This window comes from Camelus dromedarius, chromosome 23 (assembly GCF_036321535.1).
Source record: "Camelus dromedarius isolate mCamDro1 chromosome 23, mCamDro1.pat, whole genome shotgun sequence".
NCBI classification, from domain to species: Eukaryota; Metazoa; Chordata; class Mammalia; order Artiodactyla; family Camelidae; genus Camelus; species Camelus dromedarius.
In genome coordinates, this window is record NC_087458.1 from 24,993,365 (window position 1) to 25,017,237 (window position 23,873).

At 36.7% G+C, this 23,873-nt stretch overlaps 1 protein-coding gene across 1 annotated transcript in view; it reads right to left on the reverse strand.

The window, feature by feature from the left end:
* ACBD6 (acyl-CoA binding domain containing 6) overlaps window positions 1-23,873 on the reverse strand; it is a 158,769-nt gene that overhangs the window by 1,981 nt on the left and 132,915 nt on the right. Inside the window, exon 7 of the mRNA XM_010992916.3 lies at window positions 20,343-20,373. Within this exon, the coding sequence (XP_010991218.1) occupies window positions 20,343-20,373 (31 nt within the window). The remainder of the gene's footprint in view (window positions 1-20,342; window positions 20,374-23,873) is intronic.

Genomic DNA, 23,873 nt, shown 5'->3' on the forward strand with positions numbered 1-23,873 from the left:
ACCTCTTCGTATACATTTTGTACACAATTTTGTAGTGTGATATACTTCACAACAGCAACAACAAAGGGTTTTTTTAAAAGGGAGAGCAAGAAGGGTAAAGAGTTTGATTCAATAAGTATTTTATTGAATATATATCATACCAGTCCTGTCAAGAATACAGGTAAAATTCCTGCCCTGAGGAAATTAGAAGAATGAATAAACACTGTGGCAGGTGCGCGTGCGCACGCGCACACACACACACACACCTGCAAAGGTGAGGATGGGGGAGAGGAGGAGGAGGAAGCTGAGGGATCAGGAAAAACACCACAAGTAGGTGGTATGTAAACTGAGCTTTGAGGATCGAGTAAAATTCCAGGTAAACTGAGAAGGAAAGCCACTGCAGAGTGAGAAAACAACACTGACAGAGGCAGGAGAGCCCAGGGAAGGCTGATAACTGTCTCCTGGCTCAGAGAAGCAATACAGGGAGTCAGAAGCAGAGAGACTAGATTTAAGTCAACCTGTACAGAGCTTTGAAAGCCATACTAAGAAATCTGGCATTTACAAAGAGGGAAGTGACATAATTTGGTCTCTGTGTTAGGATGATAATTCTGGAATTCTGTGGCAGGTGGAGGAGACGTGGTAGTCCTTTAAAGGGGCTGAAATTCACTAGTGTCAGCAGGAATATAAAGGAGGAACTGAATAAGAAAGCTACTGAAATCCAGTAGGACATAGCAAAGTATGAATGTATTTTTTCCCAAATATTTGTGAACACTAAATTTAATAATTAAGGAAGCTGAAATATCATATTTGTAGACACATAGTTAAACACTTAATTATTTAAATTTTGCAATTTTCTTTTTGTTTTCTGGAGCAAAAATATTTTGTTTCAGGTTTCAAATATTTTTATAGGTTTTTGAAAAAAGCTCTTGGGCCCAAGGCCTGTGATCATAGTGTTTACTGAATAAAACAGCCTGAGAATTTCTGCACTCGATATGAAACCCAGACACCATAAAGAAAATTACTGACAAATTTGATTATATAGAAACTTAAAATTGATCCATTTGAATGCATAAAAATTTAAAACAGCTATACCACCCAAAAATATTATATACAAAAGTAAACCATAAACTGGGAAACATATTCACGTATGTAACACAGACAAGAACTAATATTCTAAATATTAAAAAAAGAAAACCTCTAACAGATCAATCTAAAAGAACAATGGGCAAAAGAATGAGAAGCATCAAAGATGGCAATTGTGTTTCCAGTCTGGGAGAACACAGATATTGCGACATTATCTCTAAAATAGGGAACCAGAAGAAGGAAGGGTAGGAGTTTATGAAGGGGAACAGAAGAAGAAAATTATGGAGGGGGAGAATAATACTAGTTTGGGACATGATAAACATGTGATGCTAGGGGATATGTACACTGATAGGCTTGGCAGGGTGGTAAAATTCAAATCTAAAAGAAAAAAATCCACTCATGTCTTACATACTGCTATCTTCATTTTTACTGTACTGTGTGACTTTTTATGGTTGGGCTCAGGATTTTAGCAACTTTTCTGAATACTCTGTTAAATATATTTATATTATATTACCACCCTGACCAAAGACCTACCTACCTACTATGCTACAGAAATACCTTTGAAAGAGACATACGGATTATTGAAAATTTCTAATGATGTCCTTACTAGCAGATCAAATTTATATGGCTGGGAAATAAAAAGTATAAGAGGCAAAACTCATTAATGCTAATTACTAAATTTCCATTGTATTTTTTACTGCAATTTACATTTATCCATTTTGGAGTGAGACTGCCTGGTTTTTCTTTCTTTATATTTTGTTTTATTGAGATAATATTCATTCTTTTAAAAAATCTGATGAGTTCTGACAACAGTGTCTACCACTATAGTTACCACTACAATAGAGATACAGGATATTCCCATAACCCTCAAAGTTCTCTCCTGCCTCTCTGTAGTCAATCCTCTCACCCCACCCACAGCCCCTGGCAACCACTGATCTGATTTCTGCTCTTAGGTTTTGCCTTCTCGAGAAATGGAAATCACATAGTATAGATAGTTTTTTGTGTCTGGCTTCTTTCACTTAGCATGATGCTTTTGAGATTCATCCATGCTGCTGCAGGTATGGGTAGATCTTCCTTTTTATTGCTGAGTAGTATTCCATCATATAAATGCATGTAGGCATCTATGTTGTGTCTAGTTTTTGGCCGTTATGAATAAAGAACCTATGAACACTTGGGTTCATGTCTTTGTGTGGACCTTTTATGTTTTCACATTTTTGGGGGTAATATCTAGCTAGGAGGGGCATTGCTGAGTCACATGGCAACTGAACATTTAACTTTATAAGAACTACCAAACATCAAAAGTTTGTATTCCCATCAGTAACTATGAATTCTAGTTGCTTTCTATCCTTGTCAGGACTTGTTATTACCATTAGAATTCTTTTTAACCATTCTAGTCAGGCCTATAGTAACTACAGTATAGGTAGTATATAGTAAAGTCAGGTCTTATTGTGGCTTTTAATTTGCATTTCTCTAGTATCTAATGATGAACATCTTTTTATGTGCTTATTTGCCAATCATCTACCTCTGGTGATTTATCTGGTCAAATCTTTTGTCCATTTATTAATTAACTGGGGTGTCTTCTTATAAAGTCAGAATTATTCTTTATATATTCTTGGATATAAATTTTTTCCAAGTATATCTTTTACAAATATTTTCCCCAGTGACCTGTTTTGTATTTTCTTAAGAATATCTTTTGAAGGTTGAAAGTTTTTAATTTTGAATGAAGTCCAATTTATTTTTTTCTTTTATGGTTTGTGCTTTTTGTATGTTATATATGAAGTCTTTGTCTACCTCAAGATCACAAAGATTTTCTTCCACATTTTCTTCCAGTTCTTTACATTTTAGCTATTATTATAGGTCTCTGGTTCATTTCCAGTTAATTTTTGTGGAGGGTAGGAGGAAAAGGTTCAGGTTCTTTTTTTTTGGGGGGGGGGAGGTATGTGTGTGCATGTCCACTGTTCCAGTACCATTTGTTAAATAGACTACTCTTCCCTCCACTGACTTACCTTTGCACTCTGTTGCAAAGAGAGTGCAAAATTCAATTTCCCATTGTGGTTTGATCCATTTCTACGTTATTTACCATGTTTCACTGATCTATACGCCTCCCCTTACCCCAATATCACATTGTTTTGACTTTTGTAGCTGTACAGTAAGTAATAACACATGGGTCAAAGATAAAAAAATCAAGAGAAATTAAAAAAAATTTTAAACTAAATGAAAATGAAAACAATTTATCAAAATTTGTGGGATGCATCGAGAGCAGTGCTTAGAGGTAAATTTATAGCATTGAATGCATATAATAGAAAAGAAGAAAGATATAAATCAATAATCTAAGTTCCCACCTTAGGAAATTGGAAAAAGAAGAGCAAATTAAATCCAAAGTAAGCAGAAGAAGAAGAAGAAAAAAAAGAATTACAGCAGAAATCAATGAAATTGAAAACAGGAAATCAGTAGAGAAAATCAACAGAATCAAAAGGTAGTTCCTTGAAAAGATCAATAAAATCAATAAGCCTTTAGCCAGGTTAAATAAGAGAAAAGAGAGAGGACATAAATCACTATATTAGAAATGAAAGAGGGGACATCACTACAGGTCCAATAGGCATTAAAAGGATAATAAAGGAATTCTATGCCTATAGATATGAAAATCTACATGAGATGGACCAATTCCTTGAAAGACACAATATGCCAAAATTCATGCAAGGAGAAATATACAATCTGAATAGGCCTGTATCCATTAAAGAAATTAAATTAATTATTGATAACCTCCCAAAGTAGAAAGTACCAGGTCCATATAGGTTCACTGGTGAATTCTACTAAACATTTAAGGAAGAAATTATGCCTGTTCTCTACAATCCCTTTCAGAAGGCAGAAGTAGAAATAATACTTTCTAAATCATCCTGAGGCCAGAATCACTCTAATAACAAAAACCAGACAAAGACATTACAAGAGAAAAACAAAATAAAACAACAACCACAGACTGATTATCTCTCATGAACACAGATGCAAAATTCTCAACAAATTATTAGCAAATTAAATTCAACAATGTACAAAAAGAATTATAAGCCACAACCAAGTGGGATTTATCCCAGGTGTGCAAGGCTGGCTTAACACTTGAAAATCAATTAGTGTAAAAAACAGGCAAAAACATAAAAGTCACACAATCAAATCAAGAGATGCAGAAAAAAGTATTTGCTAACTTCTCAGTTCATTAGAAATGGAGGGGAACTTCCTCAACTTGAGAAGTTCTTAGCTGTTTTTTTACTTTAAGTAAACTCTTTGCTCCCCTCTCCCTCTCTTCTCCTTCTGGGATACCCATTATCCTAATGTTGCTCCTCCTAAAAGAGTCAGATAGCTCTTGCAGAATTTTCTCATTGTTTAAAATGCTTATTTCTCTTTCCTCTTCTTCTTGTATCATTTCTAGATTTCTATCTTTGAGCTCTCTAATTCTCTCTTCCATATGGTCTGTTCTATTTCCAGCGCTTTCTAATGCATTCTTTAGCTCATTTATTGAATTCTTCAGTTCTAGTATTTGTTTGGTTCTTTTTTAGAGTTTTAATCTCTTTGGTAACAAATAAAATTAAACCTATTTGTTCATTAATTTATTACTGAGCTCACTGAACTGCCTTTCTGAGTCTTCCTGTAGCTTGCTGAGTTTCTTTACAACCATTATTTTGAATTCTCTATCAGTTAGATCAAAATTTTCTATGATTTTAAGTTTGGTTTCTGGAGAATTGTCATTTTCTTTTGTGGTACAGTGTTACTTTGGTTCTTTATAGTGCTTGATGAGTTGTTCCTCTGCTAGCACATCTGAAGTAGCAACAGGTTAGAAATTTTTAAAGGCTTTCTATTTTCCAGTAGGTGGCACTATAGCATAAGTTTCTGGTTTCTCTTTGAGCTGACTTGTTATATTTGAGTTGGCACTGTGAACAAGCGGGAAATTAAATACGTAATCCTATTTACATTAGCATCCTAAGAACAAAATACTCTAACATAATATGCACAAGATCTGTATAAGGAAAACTACAAAACCCTGATGAACAAAATCAAAAAACTAAATAAATGGAGAGATATTCCATGTTCATGGATAGGAAAATTCAGTGCTGTCAAAATGTCAGTTCTTCCCAACCAAAACTCCGGGAAGTTGGCTGTGGATATCGACAAACTATAAAGTTTATATGGAAAGGCAAAAGATCCAGAAGAGCAACGCAATATTGAAGGAGAACAAAGCTGGAGGACAGACACTAGCCGACTTTACAATAAAGCTTGCGATAAAACTACAGTAATTAAGACAGTATGATATTGGCAAAAAAAAAGATAGATCAATGGAAAAAAATAGAGAGCCCAGAAGTAGACTGACCTAAATATAGTCAATTGATCTTTGACCAAAGAACAAAGGCAACACAATAGAGTAAAGATAGTCTCTTTAACAAATGGTGCTGGAACCAATGGACACTCATGTGCAAAAAAATTAAATCTAGATACAGATTTTATACCTTTCACAAAAATTAACAAAAAGTGAATCAGAGAAATGTAAAATGCAAAACTATAAAATTTCCTGAAGATAACACAGGAGAAAACCTAGATGACCTTGGGTATGGTGATGAATTTTTAGATACAATACCAAAGGCACAATACAGGAAAGAAATAATTGATAAGCTGGACTTTATTAAAATTAAAAACTTAAGCTCTATGAAAGATGATGTTAAGAGAATGAGAAGACAAGTGACAGACTGGGAGAAAATATTTGGAAATAACACATCTGATAAAGGACCATTATCCAAAAATATACAGAAATCCTTAAAACTCAACAACAAGAAAACAAACAGTTTAATTAAAAAATGAGCCAAAGACCTTAATGAGCACTTCGCCAAAGAAGACACACAGATGGCAAATAAGCATATGAAAAGGTGTTCTACATCATGTCATCAGGGAAATGCAAATTAAAAGGACAATGAGGTATCTCTACACACCTATCAGAATGGCCAAAATCTGGAACACTGGCAACACAAATGATGAAGAGGATGAGAAGCATCAAGAACTCTCATTCTATTATTGGCAGGAATGCAAAATGGTACAGTCATTTGGAAGACAGCTTGGTGGTTTCATAAAAAACTTAACATATTCTCATCATACAATCCAGCAATCATGCTCAATGGTATTTATTCAAAAAAGTTGAAAACTTATGTCCGCACAAAAACATGCACATGGATGTTTACAGCAGCTTTATTCATAACTGTCAAAATTTGGAAGCAACCAAGATGTTCTCTGGTAGGTGAATGGATAAACTGTGGTGTATCCAGGTAATGGGATATTGTTCAGTGCCAAAAGTAAATGAATTATCAAGCCATCAAAAGACAGAGGAACCTTAGATGCATATTAATAAATGAAAGAAGTCAATATGAAAAGGCTACATACTATATGATTCGAACCATATGACATTCTAGCAATAATTTGCTAGAATGACTCACAGAACTCAAGGAAACACATTTACTGGAAAAGGCAAAAAACTATGGAGACAGTAAAAAAAACCCCAAAAAACGGTGGTTGTCAGGGGTTGGGGGTGGAGACAGGATAAACAGGCAAAGTACATAAGATTTTCAGGGCAGTGAAAATACCCTGTATGATACTCTAATTATAGACACATATTGTTTTATATTTGTCCACAGAATGTACAATGCCAGGAGTGAACCATAATGTAAACTTTAGACTTTGGTTCTAATCATATTATGATATGATTACGATATGCTGATGTAGTTTCATCAACTGTAACAAATTTACCACGCTGGTAGGGGATGTTGATAATGAGCAAATGTGAAAAAAAAGTATACATATATATATATCTATATATCGATATCTATATATATCTAGATACAGATATAGATATGATACAGATACAGATATAGGTTCCTGCCCCTGGTTCCTGGCACAGAGCTCTTGTGATTTCTTAAATAATAAGAGCACTGGGAGCATCTTTTGTTCTAATATTTGGTCTCTGACCCTGGTTCCCTACACAGAGCTATTAAATCCCTTGGAATTTCCTGGGTGATAGAAGTACCTTTTGTTCTAATGAGGTGACTCTTAGTGAACTCCTGGATAGCATCAGGATGGGGGCTGGCCACCAGAAAGACCAAACCATGATTAGAAGCTTGTAACTTTCAGCCCCAACCTCTATCCTCTGCGAAAGGGAGAGAGAGTAGAGATTTTCTGAGTTAATGAATGACTATACTTGTGTGATAAAGCCTTCATAAAAACCCCAAAGTATGGGGTTTGGAGCGCTTCTGGGTTGCTAAACACATGGAGGTATTGGGGAAGGTGGTGTGCTTGGTGATGGCATAGAAGCTTTCAGCCCCTTCCTCCGTACCTCACCCAATACATCTTTTCCATCTGATGTTCATTTGCATCCTTTATCCTGTCCTTTTATAATAAACCAGTAAATGTGTTTCCCTGAGTTCTTTAGTCATTCTAGCAAATTATTCAATTCAAAAAGGGGATTGTGGGAACCTCAATTTACAGATGGTCAGTCAGAAGTACAGATGACAACTTGGGACTTGCAAATGGCATGTGAAAGTGATGGTGGGGGCAGTATTGTGGGACTGAGCCTTTAATCTGTGGGATCTGATGCTATCTCTAGGTAGTTAGTGTCAGAATTGAGTTAAATTATGGGATGTCTAGCTGGTGTTACAGAGAACTGCTTGGTGTGAGAAAAAACCCCACACATTTGGTGACCAGAAGTGAAGTGTGGTAGTAGTGAGAGAATAAAGGAGTAACACATAGAGTGCATTTTTTCTTTAGAAGGAGGCATGTTTAAGGACAAGGTGTATGTGGGAAATCTCTGTACCTTCCTCTCAATTTTGCTGAACCTAAAAGTGCTCTAAAGGTGTTAATCAACTATTTGTCATTGAGTCTACTTCTTGGTTATCTATCATGTTTCATTGCTCTATACACCTATCCTTGTACCAATATTGCCTTGATTTCTGTAACTTAATGGTTACATCTTGAATTCAAGCAGAATTGGTCCTCCAACTTTGTTCTTCTTTTTCAAAGTTGTTTTGGCTATTCTGGGTCCTGCTCCTATTCATTATCACTTTTAGAATCAATTTGTAAACTTTTACAAAAAGTACTGCTAGAATTTTGACTGGAATTGCACTGAATCTATAGATCAGTTTGGGGAGAATGGCTAGCTTGACAATATCAAGTCTTTTGATCCATGAATAGCAGTATCTCTCTCCATTTAATTAGATTTCTCTGAATTTCTCTCAGCAGTGTTAGGGAGTATTCAGCATATAAATTGTGCACTTATTTTTAATTTATCCCTAGGAATTTCATGGTTTTTTTTAACATTTTTTTTGAGCTATAGTCATTTTACAATGTTGTGTCAAATTCCAGTGTAGAGCACAAGTTTTTGGTTATACATGAATATACAAACATTCATTGTCACATTCTCTTTTGCTGTGAGCCGCCACAAGATTCATGTGGGGGTTTTTTTGAGGCTATTATAAATGGTTTTTTTAAAAAAATTCATTTTCCAATTGGTTCACTGTAAGTATAAAGAAAAACAATTCATCTTTGTATACTGACCTTGTGTTTTCAATCTTCAATTTCCAATTGTCTGTTATATGTATAGAAATATGTGTGTAAGAATATGGTTGATTTTTGTATATTGATTTTGTATCCTACAAACTTGCGACTCACTTATTGATTCTAAAAGTTTTTCTTTTTTTAAAGATTCTTTGGGGTCTTCAACATAGGTGGTCATGTCATCTGTGAATAAAGGATGCTTTATTTCTTCCTTTTTAATCTATAAGCCTTTTCTTTCTTTCCTTTCCACTGGCTAGAACTTCTACAATGTTAAATCAAAGCGGAGAGTGGACATCTTTGCCTTGTTCCCAGTCAGAAGGAAAGCATCTAACATTTCATCAAGGAGGATGTCAGCTATCAATTTCTTCTGGCTGAAGAAGTTTCCTTCTATTCTTATTTTGCTGTGTTTTTTTCCCCCAAATCATGAAGGAGGTTGAATATTTCAACAGCTTTTCCTACATATCTGTAGATGGTCATATGTTTCATTTTTGGTTTTGATTTGTCTGATATGGTGAAATATAAGGATTTTCAATTGCTGAACCAACCCTGCATTCCCGGGATAAACACATTTGGTTGTAATTTATGACCCTTTTTGTATATTGCTATGTCCAGCTTGCTAACATTTTATTAAACATTTTTGCACCTACATCCATGAGACATATTAACCTGTAGTTGTCTTTTCCTCTAGGGTCTTTTTCTGGTTTTGGTGTTAGGGTAATGTTGGTCTCATAGAATGAGTTGGGCAGTGTTTCCTCTTTTATTTTCTGGAAGAGTCTGTGTAGAATTGGTATTATTTCTTCCTTAAATATTTAGTAGGATTCACAGTGACTCCATCAGGGCCTGGAGATTTTGTTATGGGAGTTTTCAGCTACAAAATGAATCTCTTTAATAAATACAGGGTTATCTAAGTTCTCTGTTTCTTTTTTTTAAGTAATATTCTTTTTTCTTTTTCTTTTTACTGAGTTATAGTCAGTTTACGATGTTGTGTCAATTTCTGGTGTACAGCACAATTTTTCAGTCATACATGAACATACAAATATTCATTTTCATATTCTTTTTCACTGTGAGCTACTACAAGATCTTGAATATATTTCCCTGTGCTATACAGTATAAACTTGTTTATCTATTCTATATATACCTGTCAGTATCTACAAATCTTGCTCTATTTCTTTTTGAGAGAACTTCTATTACTCAGAGTGAGGCTCCTGGTGGGACTGGGACAGAGTTCTTTGTCCTTTTGGGCTGGTCTCAGTCTTAGGCATGCCCTCAGAGGTGGCAATTTCTCAGTGTTCCTGCATCCTCCTTGCCCCACAAATCTGTGTCTTTTAAGAAGTATGTCCATTTCCTCTAAGTTATTTAGTTTTTTGGTATAAAGTTATTCATAATGTTCCCTTATTTGCTTCATAATATCTGTAGGATCTTTGTTGACGTCTCCCTTTCACTTCTGAAATTGGTGATTTGTTTCTTCTTTTTAATTGGTCTGGCTAGAGGTCTATTAGTTTTACCTTTTCAAAGTTTATCAATGGTTTCGCTGATTTTTCTCATTGATTTTTGGTTTTCTATTTCAATGTTTTCTGCTCTGATCTTTATTTCTAAGCTTATCTTGATCTTAATTTGCTTTTCTTTTTCTATTTTTTTTAAGGTGGAATCATTGATTTGAGACCCTTCTTCTTTTCTAATAAAAGCATTCAGTTTCCCTCTAAGCACTGCTTTAGCTGCTTCCCACAAGTTTTGATAGGGTGTTTTCATTTCACTCAATTCAAAGTAGCTTCTTATTTCTCTTGGAATTTCTTCTTTGACCTGTGAGTTATTTAGAAGTGTGTTTAAGTTTCTTACAATTTGGGATTTTCCAGATATGTGTCTGTTATTGATTTCTAACTTAATTCTATGATGTGATGGCACCAGAACAAACTTTGTATGATTTCTTCTACATTTGTTAAGATTTGTTTCATGGCCTAGAGTATGGTCTCTCTTGATAAATGTTCCATGTGTACTTGAAATAATGTGTATTCTGTTTATTAGCTGTGATGTTCTATAGATGTCATTTAAGTCAAGTTGGTTGGTAGTTACTGTTCAAGTCTTTCATACCCTCGCTGAAGTTTTACCCACTTGCTCTATCAATTACTCATTTATTGCTTGATGATGGGTTGTCTTTTCCTTGCTTTTTTTGTGTCACACAATTTCTGACTGAATGTAGAACATCGTGTGTAGGAGGACAATGGAGGCTGAAGTAAATGCTACTATTTACACCAAGAAATGGGCATGCATCTTCTTTGGCCATGCATTAGTACAGGTGTTGAGTCAATCTAGTCAGCAGCTGAGCTGGATTTGGCTTTGCTGTTGCTATTGATAACTTCAGTGCATCACACACTTCAAATTTCTCCAGCTGTGGGCTGCTGCTACCTTATGCTCAGTGTGTGGCCTAAGTGCCAGAGGGCTTCTTCAGCATTCTCACCGCACCCTCAGCTTTCAGTAGTCTCTGCACGTCTACCATAGAGGGAGTCTCTCTCTGTGCTCCTCCTCCTCCCCCTCCTATAGACTGCTATTGCTTATTACTCAGAGTGAGGCTCCTGGTGGGACTGGGACAGAGTTCTTTGTCCTTTTGGGCTGGTCTCAGTCTTAGGCATGCCCTCAGAGGTGGCAATTTCTCAGTGTTCCTGCATCCTCCTTGCCCCACAAAATGTCAGCCAAACTTTGTCTTGAATGAAGGGAAACATGTCTTGAGTGGGAGCTTCCAGTCCTGCCCCAAGAGGCATGGGATCCCTGCTTTGGGTCATTGCAGGGTCCCAGCCCAGGGGATCCCTGTCCCTCTCCAGCGGCAGACAGGTTTTGCTTTCACTCTTCCTCCAAATGCAGTGGATATCTGGCTGGGCCAAGGGACAGGAGGAGGGGACAGACGTTTTCTGCTCCTCCCCAAGTGGTTTAAGGGTTTTTCTTTGTGTGAAGTAAGGGTCAGGAGACGTGGCAGGGTTTCATGCCTGTGTGCCACTGATGAGTGCTCTCTCTGTCCTCAGTTTCCCTTACAGCGCCCAGTTAATGAAAAAGCGCACAAGTGAAAAGTCTTCTTGGGTCTGAGGCTCCCAGTTATTTTACAGTGTCCTACTAGCTCAACTTGAAACATTTGTTAATTTTAGCTGTTTTCTTCTTACCTGCTTTTATGGTGGCTGCATCTTTCTCAGGTGCTCCACCAAAGGTGAAATAGTTGATGTGTCTTGTAGGGTCTTGTCATTCTTTGGAATCCAGTTTACCTTGCTGATGTGCAACTTCTGCTATCTGATGGGTTTAAGAAACGTTTTGATTTTTGTAGATTATCTAGTCTTTTCTTCTTGTTAGTGTGGGAGCAATTGTTCTCTTGCAGTTTTCTTTATGTTAAGTGGAAGCAGAACTCTGTGGGGGTTTGGTTTTAAGAGATTTATTAGTAACATTTCTTCTTTTGCACTCTGTTGGTACTCAGGTAACGACAAAGTGGTTTCTATGGCTCCCTTGACTGCCTTCTCTTCCCTGGTGGGTGCTTCCTGTTCAGTGTTCCCTGGTTAATTTCTATGAAGTCAACAGCCAAAATCAGGTTGTGGTAAGTTATAAATTTGGGACAGCTTCGGTGATTCTTTATATTAACTATCCTGACAAACTGAGGCACCAAACTCTAATCCATAACAGCATAGGCTCAGAGGTGGTTCTAAGAGGATAAAGGTGGAAGGCAGGAATTTTTCTGAGCCCAAATCAGACAGTTTGGGAATCCTATCTCTCTGCCTTCAGAGGTGTGGTATTTCTTAGAAGGCTATTAATATTACAAATGTAATTAATATTTGATGAATAAATGAACAGAGAGTAGGAGTAAAAGGTACAGGAAGGCAAGTGTGCCTATTTTAATCCTGGGATAATCGTTAATGAGCCGAGATCATATTTTGGGTATGCCTCAGGCATGGAGAAAGGTGAAGACAGAATATCTACCGAGACCCAAAATCCAATAGAACATATTTAGGATTGAGCATCCCTTCAAGAGTTTAAAATTATCTCCCCCAATAATATAATAAACATTTTTTATTTTACATTTTTGAAAGGTTTTACCATGAATCACTGCATACCAAATTAGATTCCAATGGAAGACAGTCCTGTACAAAATACAACAAAGTTGAAGGTGCACTGCCTAGTACCAAGTAGCTGTGAAAGAGGATATTTATCCTGTGTACAACTAGCTAAATGACATTTATATTTTGAGGAATAATCATTTAACCTTTTCCCCACAGTTATTAGTCACAATTTATTGTGAAAAACACTTGGTTAGGTTTTAAAATTGGAACTTTTAGAGCAGTATCAGAAGAACAAATTTCTCACTGTATAAATCTGTAATACTGGATAATAACTCCCATGGTCTGTCAGATCACACTTTGCTCAAATATGACCCAACAGTGGAGACTACTAATCATGAAGATCAAGGCTAAGTAGATGTGGACTGTGGCTGAGGACATAAGCTGGCCATCTCAGACAAAGGGGCATTAATTTCATGTAATCTGCATGACGAAGTCACCCTTCCAGCAGTGAGACACGATATAATCTATGAGCACTAACCTAGGAATGGAACGTAAATTTTTAAGTTTCACATCTAAAGGACTACAGCCAGCCAGCTGAAAATGGGCTTAATTGGGCTGTACAACAATCTCTTAACCTAACAAACGTAGGTGAAATCTTAGTTCAAGTGAAATCATAAAGTGAGATTTAAATTTGGAATTCAAGGGCTGCAAAACCGTACTTCAGAGTGAGGGATATGGTACCTAAAAGGAAAGGAGTTTTATTGACAAAAGCCTGGGGTTTATGCAAAGGCAGACTATATGAGAGCATAAGCAATTGGGAAGTTGTAGTAGAGAGAAAAAAAGGACAAGAAGGGAAAGACTGGTTTAAGGGACAAGGGGAAACCACATAGGTGAATTTTATCCTGGTGTGAGGAGGGCACTTGCAGTGCCTCTTGGAGATTCACTGTTGATAGGCATCGATTATGTTTATGCTTAGCACAGAGCCTACTGGCACGTGTAGGTGCCCAACAGTTAGTTTTTGCGAATATACGCTTTGTGCCCCCAATTAGATGGTGAGCTACTTGATTACATGCTTATCTATATTCTCCTCTTCATCTAACACAGCACTGGGAACTTCGTATTTGCTTATAATTCATTAGTTAATTGATTCCTCTGCCTTTGGCATCTTCAGTGAAGCACAATTCACAAGGCAGCGTTGTCTTTCAGAAATGTGTGAGCTGCCCACCCCCTCAAAGGAGACAAAGACAAAGAAGATGAGAGCGGAGGACAAGGTAAAGGGTGCTAACATTTTACCAAATTAATGAGGGGATACTGGTGCCCACAATGTGCTGGGAAATACAAAAACGGTCATAAGCCCATCTCGGAAAAGCCTGAGCAAGTCTATAGGGATTAGAGCAGTTGCTGAATTTATGGTACCCTGGGAACCTCTATTTGTCAAGTGCCATAGAGGCAGCCCTGACACTGGCACAGGTGAAGATGAATTTTCATTCAGAGCAGTGAGGCTTCTGACTCCATTAATCCTCAGGGTTTTGATGATGAATTTCTTTCTTTTTTATTTTATTTATTTTCACTCTAATGCCTCCTCCCACTGCCCTGTAACAGTGTGCAAGGAACAGAACAGATGGTGCTTTACGTGGAAGATCGAGGGCTCATGAGGATACAAAGCCTGCCCACTCTGAAATCACATGACTGCACGTGCAAGGAAAAGCCTTGATTTCCCCTGGGAGACACAGATGCAATGATGTTAGTATTCCCAGTGGAGTGGGGGGAGGAGAAGGCTAACAGGCCATTTACAAGGAAGACCACACTTACAGTAATATACTCTTCAGTAAGGACCATGTTTAATCACAAAATAACAGGAGGACTGATACCTGAAGATTCAAAAACACCAAAGTAAAACGGGCAAATAAAGGTTTTAGTGAGCTGCTATCTATGCAAAGCGCATTTAGAACGAACTAGTAAGGACATACAGTAGTAGCTAACACTGGCCTCTAGTTAACCTGCCATTGGCTCTGACCCAGTTTTAATCGGAAGAAGCCAGGATTTACAACCTGCTTAAGGATGGAGTTTGACAACTGCTATAATCAGAAGAGCTGTCAACACAAGGACAGCTGTCGAGCCAAACCGTAATTCATAAAACAGCTAAGCCCCCAAACATCCCCAGCACTGTCTGCAATCACTGGATTTAACTATACGTATAGTCTTATGAAAGTTCTAAGGATAGGTTAAGGGTCCTCAAATCAAATAAAATCAACAAATAACTACTGAGTGCCTATTAAATAAACAAGGTTGAATAATATTAAGTGACAAAATGGATAAAATACACCCAGCAGAGACTTTAGCATATAGCAGGTGCTTAATAAATGATAACTGTTATTATTATTACATCCAAACTCTGTTTTGATGACCTTAAAATCTGGTAAAAGTCTAGTGATCGAATAAAAAATACCTAAATTAAAAATGAATCACACCTATAAGTCATTATTATGTTAAAATACTAATTTCATGACATTTTCCTGGGTTGTCAGACTGTTTTAGTTTTACGTATTTGTAATGCCAAAACCTCTAATAATAATATTATTTGAGTGTTTAATTATCTTGATTATAACACATATGGCATTTGTTTTGTTCTTTCTACAGTGAATAACATAATCTGAGAGATAGAAATAGAGATCATTTTACTAGATCAATTTTGGGCAGGATTCCTGAATCAGGGATAATTTTATGATTGTCTAAACTCTCAGTGAACAGAAACAGAAATATAAAGGCACGTGGATGGACACAGGTATTGATATGTGTGTTTACTCATAAGTATAGTTTTGAAAAATAGCCTGACTCACTGACCCAGGTGACCAATCATAAGGGATTTTCATTTATTTTAGTTCTATAGAAGACTATCTTCCACAAAATAATGTCTGCTATAATAGGATACCAGGATAAAAGAAAATGTGAAAAAAAAAAGGCTAGCAGGACCGTAATTATTTATGAAGTTATGAAAAGAGGACTGGAAGTAGAATCAGAAGACGTGGACAGGTGTCTGAGCTCTGCTAACTACAACCTGTGTCACCCTGTCAAGCTCATGCTACCTCTCTGGACTTCAGTTTTTTTATCTGCAACTGTAGAAAAACAAGGCTCAGACATTTGTTGGAAAGGTTAAAAGATTATATATATGAGAAACTGTAATACCACATCTTATGTCTGTCTAGGTTTTGATCTGTGTGTGTGTGTAAACTTTATATTACAGTATAAAATACATACAGAAGAGTACCAAAATCCTGAATATAAATTTTCTTAAGATGAATTTATCCATGCAACTAGCACATAGGTCAAGAACCAGATCATTAGAACATCAGAAGCACTCCTGCCCTGCTAATCCCTTCCAAATGCTACCTACCCAGTTCCCAAGGTAACCATTATCCTGTCTGCTAATGCTGGAGATGAGTTTTTCCTATTTTTGACCTTTATGTAAATGGAAGTATATGGTACATGCTCTTGTGTCTGGCACCTTGAAATCAGTATGTTTGTGAGATTCATCCAAGTTGTTGCATGTAGTTGTAGTTCCTTCTCATTGCTGTATAGTATTCCACTGGGTTAATACCTGACACTGAGCAGATCTCATAATTCCTGAATCTGAAGATGCTAAAGTTTTATCAATTATGGAAATATCAGTAAATATCTTTAAATACTGATTCTTCCCTCATTTCTCATTCTGGAATTCCTATTTTAAAATGTTGGACTTCCTCATTTTACACGCAATGTCTCTTAAAATTCTATTTCTTTATCTTTCTGTGCTGCCTTTTAGAATGGCCTTTCAGTTCATTTTTTTTTAACTTGTCCAATTCTACACTTTAACCTATTCATTGTAAGATTTCTGTATTTTTTTATTTTTTGCAGTTTCTATTTGATTCTCTTTCAAATCTGCCTGTTCTTTTTTGGAGTGTCTTGTTCTTATGTTTTTCATTCCTTGATTTTACATAGACTTCTCTGATAATTTCTATCCAATAGTTTTACTTAAGTTCCTTAAGCCAAATTCTGTGGTTTACTGTGTCTGCTGATACTCACTCAAATGTATTTTGTAATTTTGGATTGTGAGCTCATTTTCAGCAGAGCTTCTTTCTGTAGGAATTATGTACTGTGTTGGTTGAGGATGTGTCTCTCAAAAGAAGTTTAGCATATGCTTCTGCTGAATCCTTTAGGGGTAACCAGCCCCGTACTCTTATTATGTTAATTTTTCAACTTGAGAATTTCTAAAACAATCAGAGAGATTATAAATGTAAACGCCAAACTTGCATAAGGTGGAGTTTTTTTTTCTACCTAGATTCTGGTCTGTGGCAAATAAGCTTGTTTTCCTGTCTTATACTAGTGTGTCAACTGTTTCTAATCTAATTTCCCCCCTCTACTGAGGATGTAGTCCTTTGAAGGTCCTGGCTTATGCATGGGGTCTCAGTTCCAACTCTCCATTACTCCTGGCTCAAGAAGCATTATTTCCAGAGTTTGCTGGCATTGAAACCTAAGCCCATAGTTTTCCCAGATTAGACACAATGTTAACTCACACTCTATCACTTATGGTTATTAGGGCCTTGTTTATTGGGTGGGAGGTGAAGACATCTCTTACCTTAAAAAGGATGTTTGGTATAATTTATCCAGCAAATAGTAGGTGCTCATTAAGTATTTGGTGAATGAATAAAATATAATTAGGAAATTAAGTCATATTTATAGTACTAATAGAGCCTATGATATTTAGATTGAAAACAACTGTAAATTTAATTTTCAAATAGCTAATATATGCATATGGGTCCTGATAAAGAAGTTATTTAAGGGTTTATAGGATAAAACTTCTACCCTATGCTTTTATTCTAGCTTCACAGTTCCTCTTTCCTTAGGCAACCAACATTAGCTTTCTGGGTATCCTTCCAGAGATATCTTACACATTTACTAGCAAATGTGTACATATTTATGGCAGCAGAGTATATACACTGCTCTGGGCCTTAATCCTTTCACTTAACAATATATCTTGGAGATTTTTCCATCAGTACATAAAGATAATACAGCTTATTTGGAAGACAGTCAGAAAGAGCTCCAAAAAAAAAAAAAATCCCCAACCCTGTTGCTGTCTAGAAATAAATTGTACCCATATCAAACTTAAATGGACACACTCCCACATCCATGAAGGCATTCACCCCTAGTGGTTAACTAGGGATGACGGAGGGACTCATCTACCTTCTCAAGGGCACATTTAGTCTGGTTTCGCTGTTTCTACAGTTTCTGGATGGAGGAATGAAAGGAAAACACAACACATGCCACAGAGAAGGCACTAAAAAACGTCCGAGTGAGTGGATGAAAGAAGGAACAAGGGGACAGAAATAAGAGCCAATGCAGCATGGCACGTGGCTACCCTGGTGGAGTCGTCTAAGCAGAGCAGTGAACTCTAGACTTTTCAGCACATATTTTGGAGTAACAGAAAGTTTGCTTCTTGAAGCCAGGCATCAGGAAGAAAGCGTAGTCCTGAAATTTATGCTGAAGGCCTCACAATCACTGTGAAGAGTTTATTTTTTCTCCGTTTTGATTATGTATGGTTGTTTGACTTATGCCTGGTTTAAACAGCTATAAAGGTAGCTGAGAAAAGTTTTTTCCTGGGTCGAAAATTAGGGCTTAGAACAGTGAGCTCTTGGTGATGTTAGAGGAGCTGTATGACAGAATTATCATATAAACATGTGAGGAGCGAGAGATGTGAGTGCTGTGGAAGGTGGCATGGGAAGGCATTAATTTTTCTCTCCTTTCCTAGTAAACCTAGAGATAGGGGTTTGAATTTCTGGCTCCATTAGGTAAGTTTATTAACTTTTTTGAGTTCTGGTTTTCTCATTTATAAACTGGGGAAAACAATAACTACTTCTGAGAGCTGTTTATAAAAAGGAGCCTAAAGATTACCTGTGTACTTTATTATATATGTACATTTTTAATGATATACCTTTCAAAGGCATTTGGTAACATAAAATACATATGTATGCATATGGATGTGTATATATATGTGTGATTTAAATGAACTATTTTAAGTATGGCATAAAGAGGAATATAAAGGCTAATAAAACAAGTTTTTGGTTATTACAAATAATGCTGCAACACATGTTCTTAACCATGTCTCATTATATACACATTGGGGACTATTTCTAGGGTATATACTAAAATGAAATTGCTGGGTTGTATGGTATGTGTGCCTTTAACTTCACGAGATCTTCCTAAATTCATCTTCAAAGTGACTGCAACAGTTAGCACTCCCACATTAACCAGGTATGAGAGTTCTTGTTCCTCTACAACCTAATACTAATGTTTGTAGATGTTAACATATTGCCAGTCTGACCAGTGTGAAGGTTCATCTAAATGTTTTAATCTGCATTCCCTGATTATTGTTGGGAGACAATTTTCCAAGGGACTTTCATGTTTCTGCACCCCTTGTGAGCAGAAGTAATGGAAGCTTTTGTTCCGGACTATCTTTTCAAAGATGTTTGTATAATGAACAGCCTTGGACAACAGAAGTAGTGTTTCCTTCCACAGTAGAGGGCAGGTTTGTTTACTGTCCAGTAAATTAAGATATGTGTTTCTCCAGGGCAAATGCTGAGCAGGTCTCCTGGCAGCTCATTATGAAAGACTGGAGTTCCCTAAGCGTAGAATTCCTAAGCCATGACACACTATGTGTGCAGGACCTTCCTGGGCTTGTCTGTGTAGCTCCTGTGCGACTCAAGGGGAAATGACACAAACATGAAGCTCATGCTGCTTGCTGTGCTGTGAATAACAGTCCTTTGTCTCTGATCCATGAGTTTTGTGTTTCTTGCCAACACCCATAAAACTGTGTCAGGCTAGCTTGTTAGCTTGCAAGCAGAGTATAATCTCAGACTGTTCATAGTTCTTGAAAGTTACTGGTGAGGGTGAGCATCTTTTCTTGTTTATTGGTTATTCAGTTCTTCTCATTTGTGAGTTGACTGTTTTTGGGGGTTGATTTTTCTTTTTGATTGTCTTCCTTATTGACTGGGTAGATATTCTTGATATATTCTGGTTTAAATATTGATGGCTGTGTTTTATTCAACCATATTCACACTCAAATAGAATAAAAGTAAGAATACTTTTTCTAAAATTTACAAAATACTTCAATTTCTTTTATTTCATTGAAATTACCTGGTAGCTTTTAAGAGCCATATTATTTCCATTTTACAGATTATCCTCTATTTTATAGATTATATAAGTGAAGATTATTTAACTATGCTAATCAGTTAGTAGGGAAAATAAGTTTGAAAATCACACCTGTTTTTCTTCACTTCAATTACACCAAGAAACTATTTCTTATAGGAGAGATCCTGGCTCCTAAGTGACAATGGTTATCATCTTAGTTGTCACTGATAGTAACAGGAATGAAACAATGGATTTTCAAAAGGGGGTTCGAGGAGTCTCCATTTCTGTTGATGTATAGAAATGCTCAATGTACTATCAGTGTGCCCGTAAGAATTTTAATATATCTCCAACTTTAGAGGTAATTAATTTATTTTTTAAATAAAAAGTTACTGTATCTCTGCTACTGGCTAGGCATTTTTTTCAAGTACTATATGGGGCTGGACAAAGTTGAGGTAAACAAATAGAGAAAAGTCAAATATAATTAGTAATAATTTTAAAACATCTTACCATAATGTAGAGCTGTTTGACCTTCATTGTCCTATAACAGAAACAAATAATATCTCTTAGAAGTCTGAGTTATTGCAAAAGTATGAAAGTACATAAGCAAATATATGTAAATATGTTATAGTACTATGCTATAGTAAATGTATCTGATGTACCAAAGTTCCATAGGCTTATCAGATACAGGAAAAGAAGTCAGTTCTGATTCAGCAATCCCACTTCTGGGTATATATCCAGGGGGAACTCTAACTCAAAAAGATACATGCACGCTAATGTTCAAAGCAGCACTATATACAATAGCCAAGACATGGAAGCAATCTAAATGTCCACCGACAGATGATTGGATAAAGAAGTTGTGGTGTGTTTATACAACAGAATACTACTCAGCCATACAAAGAATAAAATGCCATTTGCAGCAACATGGATGGAGCTAGAGATGGTCATTCTAAGTGAAGTAAGCCAGAAAGGGAAAGAAAAATACCATATGATGTCACTTATATGTGAAATCTAAAAAAAAGAAAAAAGGAAAAAAAAAAAAGGACACTATGAACTCATCTACAAAATAGAAGCAGACTTGCAGACATAGTAAACAATCTTACGGTCACTGGGGAAAGGGGGTGGGAAGGGATAAATTTGGGAGTTTGAGATTTACAAATGTTAGCTACTATATATAAAAATAGATTTAAAAAAGTCTCTGCTGTATAGTACAGGGAACTATGTTCAATATCTTGTAATAACCTTTAATGAAAAAGAATATGAAAATGAATATTTGTATGTATATACATGATTGGTACATTGTGCTGTACACCAGAAACTGATACACTGTACCTGACTGTACTTCAAAAAAAAAAAAAGTCAGTTCTTTGAGCCCCACAGTAACTTTTTAAAATATATAACTATATATAATTTTAATTAGCTTCAAGGTAAAATAATTATATTTGATTAATATTTCCTTATGTAGAAATGTCCTTGAATTAGTGTTTTCTTTTAATTCATTTTTTTATTGAGTTATAGTCAGTTTACAATGTTGTGTCAATTTCTGGTATACAGCACAGTTTTTCAGTCATACATGAATATATATATATATATTCGTTTTCATATTCTTTTTCACCATGAGCTACTACCAGATCTTGAATGTATTTCCCTGTGCTATACAGTATGAACTTGTTTATCTATTCTATATATACCTGTCAGTGTCTATAAATCTCGAACTCCCAGTCTGTCCCTCCCCACTCCCCTCCCCACTGGCAACCACAAGTTTGTATTCTATGTCTGTCCCACAGTAACTTTTGACCAAGCTCTCTCTCTTGGAGAAAAGGAGAATGTTGAATGCTAACTTGTGCACTGAAGCAGCTACAGTTAGGGTGACAGGGTGACAGGATGACCGGATTTGCAGATGTTAAACCAAAGGGAATCCCTTAAAATGCGGCAGTTTGATAACCCAGTTAGTGGCAGAAAAACTGACTCTATATATCATTTATCTTGGCTGGTATTATAATGGTTTTTCTCTAAGCACATCCCCAAATCTATCTAAGAAGACTATGATTTATAGTAAGAGTAGTAGCATTTTAATTCCTTTTCAAAGATTCACAAATTCCAGGATTATAATATTAGGTTTCCTATTCATATCAAATATCATAAAGAAATGTGATTTCAGAACACAGAGTCCTACAAGTTGTTAGTCAAAAACTCAGGAAACTCCAACAGTTCAGTTAATTTTTTTATTCTTTTAAAACAAAGATATTCTAATTAATTATAGTACAGATGAGTACTTTTTAGTAATGCTACTTCTTAAGCTGAGAGCAGGTGATCACATTACATGAGCAGTACACGATCAGGATTAAGCACAGGTGAAAAGTAGAACTTCGTAATTAACTTGATCTGCACTTGGTACATGCATGGCCATTATTAAGCCCCTGGTAATTAAGGATAAATGCTTAACCACTGCTGTGAATAACTGAGAGAGCGTGGTATTGTGACATAAATCAACGACTCTGGGCACGCCTTATCTACCTTTCCTACTTCCTAAAAGCTGAATGTGGGGGTTGGCTCCCAGAACGTTTTGGCTGCGGTTCTATTTAATCTCCTAGAGAGAAAAGCAAAAAGCTGCCACAGAGAGCCTATTTTCTGGTTCAGACAGGTAGTAAGAAAAAAGCCATTCCTTGAGGGCTTTTTAACACCTAGACAAGCTTGGCAGGGATGACAGCGGTGGGGATAGGGAGACAATCTTGAGACAATATAGTTTAATTAAACTGTTTTCCTACCAAGGAATGGGAGTTCTCATTGGAGTTGGAGGTCAGGAGTGGGCGGGGGGGGGGGGGGCGGGTGGAGATATGAAAGAAGTGATTTTGAGGAACCCTGTGAGTGGGGTAGACTCGGCTGAGGTGCAGCAGGGGTGAGTTTGGGATGCCCACAACACATCATAAGGATAATACACTCTACGGGGAATAAAAGATGGAAAGCAGCACCAAGAAGTCAGGAAGGCAAGGGATCATTTTTGCCTACTTCTTTCTTGTATTTTTTGACACAGCCCCTACTTTTCTTCTAGTTCCTCTTTGCCTTGTCCTGTCCTTGACTTCAAGGACAGGTAGGGGAAGAAAGCTTTGGCAGCTACAGTGAACAGGATCCAAGTGGTGATTATGTGGGGCAGCACGACAATGTGATGTGCTCCAGAGTGGTCTCTCTTGCCTGGCTATGGCCAAGGGCAGATCTGAAAGGACTGCGCTACCCGTTATGGCTTTAGACTCATATCTGCTTTGCTAGTTTCCAAAGTTAATCAGTACGTGTGTGTGTGTGTGTGTTTCTGTGTGTGTGTCTGTGTGTGTGTGTGTGTGCGCGTACACACGTAGCTGATGAGCTTATACATTCACATTTATAGTTTAAATGCTCAGCAACAGAAAGCAATTTCAGGAAGGGTTTAATCTATTGCAATTTCAGGACTCTAACTCAGGCATCCATCATGCAAAGTTGTATTTTCCACAATTATCCATCTTTAGAAAGTAGAGCTCTCTCGCTGTTTGTGCATAACTTTCTTGTTTAATCACTGTGTTCGTATATACTCAAAGTTCAGTTTTGTTCAGTTTGTAATTGCTTATCTTCACTAGGGAGGTGGAAGCATAATTCATTTTTTAATCGATTTTACCAATGAATACTAAATCTTTATCTCCAGCCCAATTTTCAATTAATTAATTAAAAATATTTACTGAAGTCCTATTATGGCCCAGGCACTGTTCTAGGCACTGGGGACACAACAGTGAGCAAGTCAGTGGAGGTCCCTGATGTTATCAATCTTACATTCTAGTGGTAGGGGACGTAATAAGCAAAATAGTCTATTTAATGATAGGCAGTGATCAGTGCTCTGAAAAAAAAAAGGCATAATAAGAGTCTAGAGTGATGTGGGGTGCTACTTTAGAAAGAAAGGAAGGACTCTATGAGAAAGTATGTATACCCAGAGAACTGGGGAAGACTCTAAGGTAGCCATGTAACCCCAGCTGAGCAAATCAAAGCACCCACCATCTTCCTGGCCTAAAAGTAAGC